Source organism: Etheostoma spectabile, chromosome 15 (genome assembly GCF_008692095.1).
Source record: "Etheostoma spectabile isolate EspeVRDwgs_2016 chromosome 15, UIUC_Espe_1.0, whole genome shotgun sequence".
NCBI lineage: Eukaryota > Metazoa > Chordata > Actinopteri > Perciformes > Percidae > Etheostoma > Etheostoma spectabile.
Genome location: NC_045747.1, coordinates 33507172 through 33508822, shown reverse-complemented (window position 1 = coordinate 33508822; position 1651 = coordinate 33507172). Strand labels below are relative to the sequence as shown.

Sequence of the window (1651 nt, the reverse complement as noted above, 5' to 3'; positions counted from 1 at the left end):
CAGCCCCACAGTAGGTTTTATTACGAGCCAACAAACCGGGCAGCAGTAAAGTCATTCAATATCACAGCCTACATACCTTCAAAATCTGATAAAATCCCTTCGAGGTGGTCGTTCACGGACAGTTCCGACATGCTGACTGAGTGCAGGGGGCTCCGTGGTGCCAGGTAACCGGGCCAGAGCTGAACCGGTCCGCGCTGATGTGTGCAGGGAGCCGACTGAGCCGAGCTGGTCCGTGCTGTGCGTGTCCTGGAGGAGCATCGGCGTGTAGCTTGCCCAACCCCCCCACCCCTCCGGCTCGTCACTGGACCTATGGCCGAGACCCGGGATGACAGGGGGCGGAGGACGGATGACTGGTGGGCGGAGCTGCGTGCAACACCTGGAGGAAAAAAAAAAAAAACCTCCATCAAATTTCTCTTGTCTTTGCTCGGTTTTCCTCTCATTTTCTTAATTTCAAATTAAGATGAGTTTAAATCTCTAGTTTTTCAGACTCTTTTCAGACTCTAGCTTTCATGTCTGGATCTCATTACCCCTCCTCTTCCTCTGCTAAAGGTCATTGGGAAAAGAAGGTGACTTTTATATGTCTGTACTTAAATACCTTAGTAAATTTGCTAAATATCACACTTACAGTGGCTTGCATAAGTTTACACACCCATGCTAAAGTTGATTGAAAAGAGGGAATACAAAAACATCTTTTGGAAATTTATCTGAATGCCTTAATTAAAAACAATTAGGAAAATCCAACCTTTAAGGACACCAATTGTCTTTGTGAGTGAATAATGTATTATAAACAGAGATGGGAAGTAACGAAGTACAAATACTTCGTTACTGTACTCAAGTAGATTTTTCTGAAATTTTTACTTTACTTTACTACTTATTTTTGTGGCGACTTTTTACTTCTACTGCTTACATTTTAACACAAATACCGGTACTTTCTACTCCTTTCATTTTACAAAATTGGCTCGTTACTTTCGTTTTGTACAAGAGGTTGTCATGTCGGACAATAGCGCGGACACGCGCCTCACACCGTGAGCGGGTGCGCGCGCCACACGGAGAAAAAAGTGAGAGAAAAGAAAAAAAGACCAGCTGTCCGGAGGTTAATCAGCTGAGATTGTGTGTGTGCCTCTTTGAGAACTGTAAGTCGTCTAACTCATGTTGTCAGTTTACTTAAGCCTGTTAATAGTCAATAGTTCTTGGACATTTAAAGTAAGTTAGCTAGTGGTTTTGGTGTGTTCTTCACCTGTTAGCTAGTTTGCACGTTGATGTTAATGAAGCATCAACACTTTCACCAGCTTTATTCGCATGAGTTTTTTTTACCCAAACTTCAGATACTGTGATTCAATTGACAGTGGATGAAAACTTAGCTAGAGAGATTGTCTCTGTCTGGGTTTTAACAGACACACCTGGGGCCAAGTTGAGACCAGAACAGTTTCAATCCAGTCCTAATCTAGTCCTCACCTCACATAATTTCACTGGAGTTAATCTTATTATTGTTTACGTCATCAATACCATATTCGATCTAAATGGATGGGAATATATCTACTGTACGTTGCATTTGACACACAACTAAGACAACTCAACAGATTCGGCATTTTGCATTAATTCACAGCAAATCATTCCGGCTTGATGGCGCTAACGTTAGCACATAGTAGTA

The 1651-nt window shown here is 42.4% G+C and overlaps 1 protein-coding gene across 1 annotated transcript in view; it reads right to left on the bottom strand.

The window, feature by feature from the left end:
- The window catches only part of septin12 (septin 12), an 80267-nt gene extending 79989 nt beyond the window's left edge, over positions 1-278 (bottom strand). Inside the window, exon 1 of the mRNA XM_032536873.1 lies at positions 77-278. Coding sequence (XP_032392764.1) covers positions 77-131 — 55 coding nt within the window. The 5' untranslated portion in view covers positions 132-278. The remainder of the gene's footprint in view (positions 1-76) is intronic.
- Positions 279-1651: the final 1373 nt, after the last annotated feature.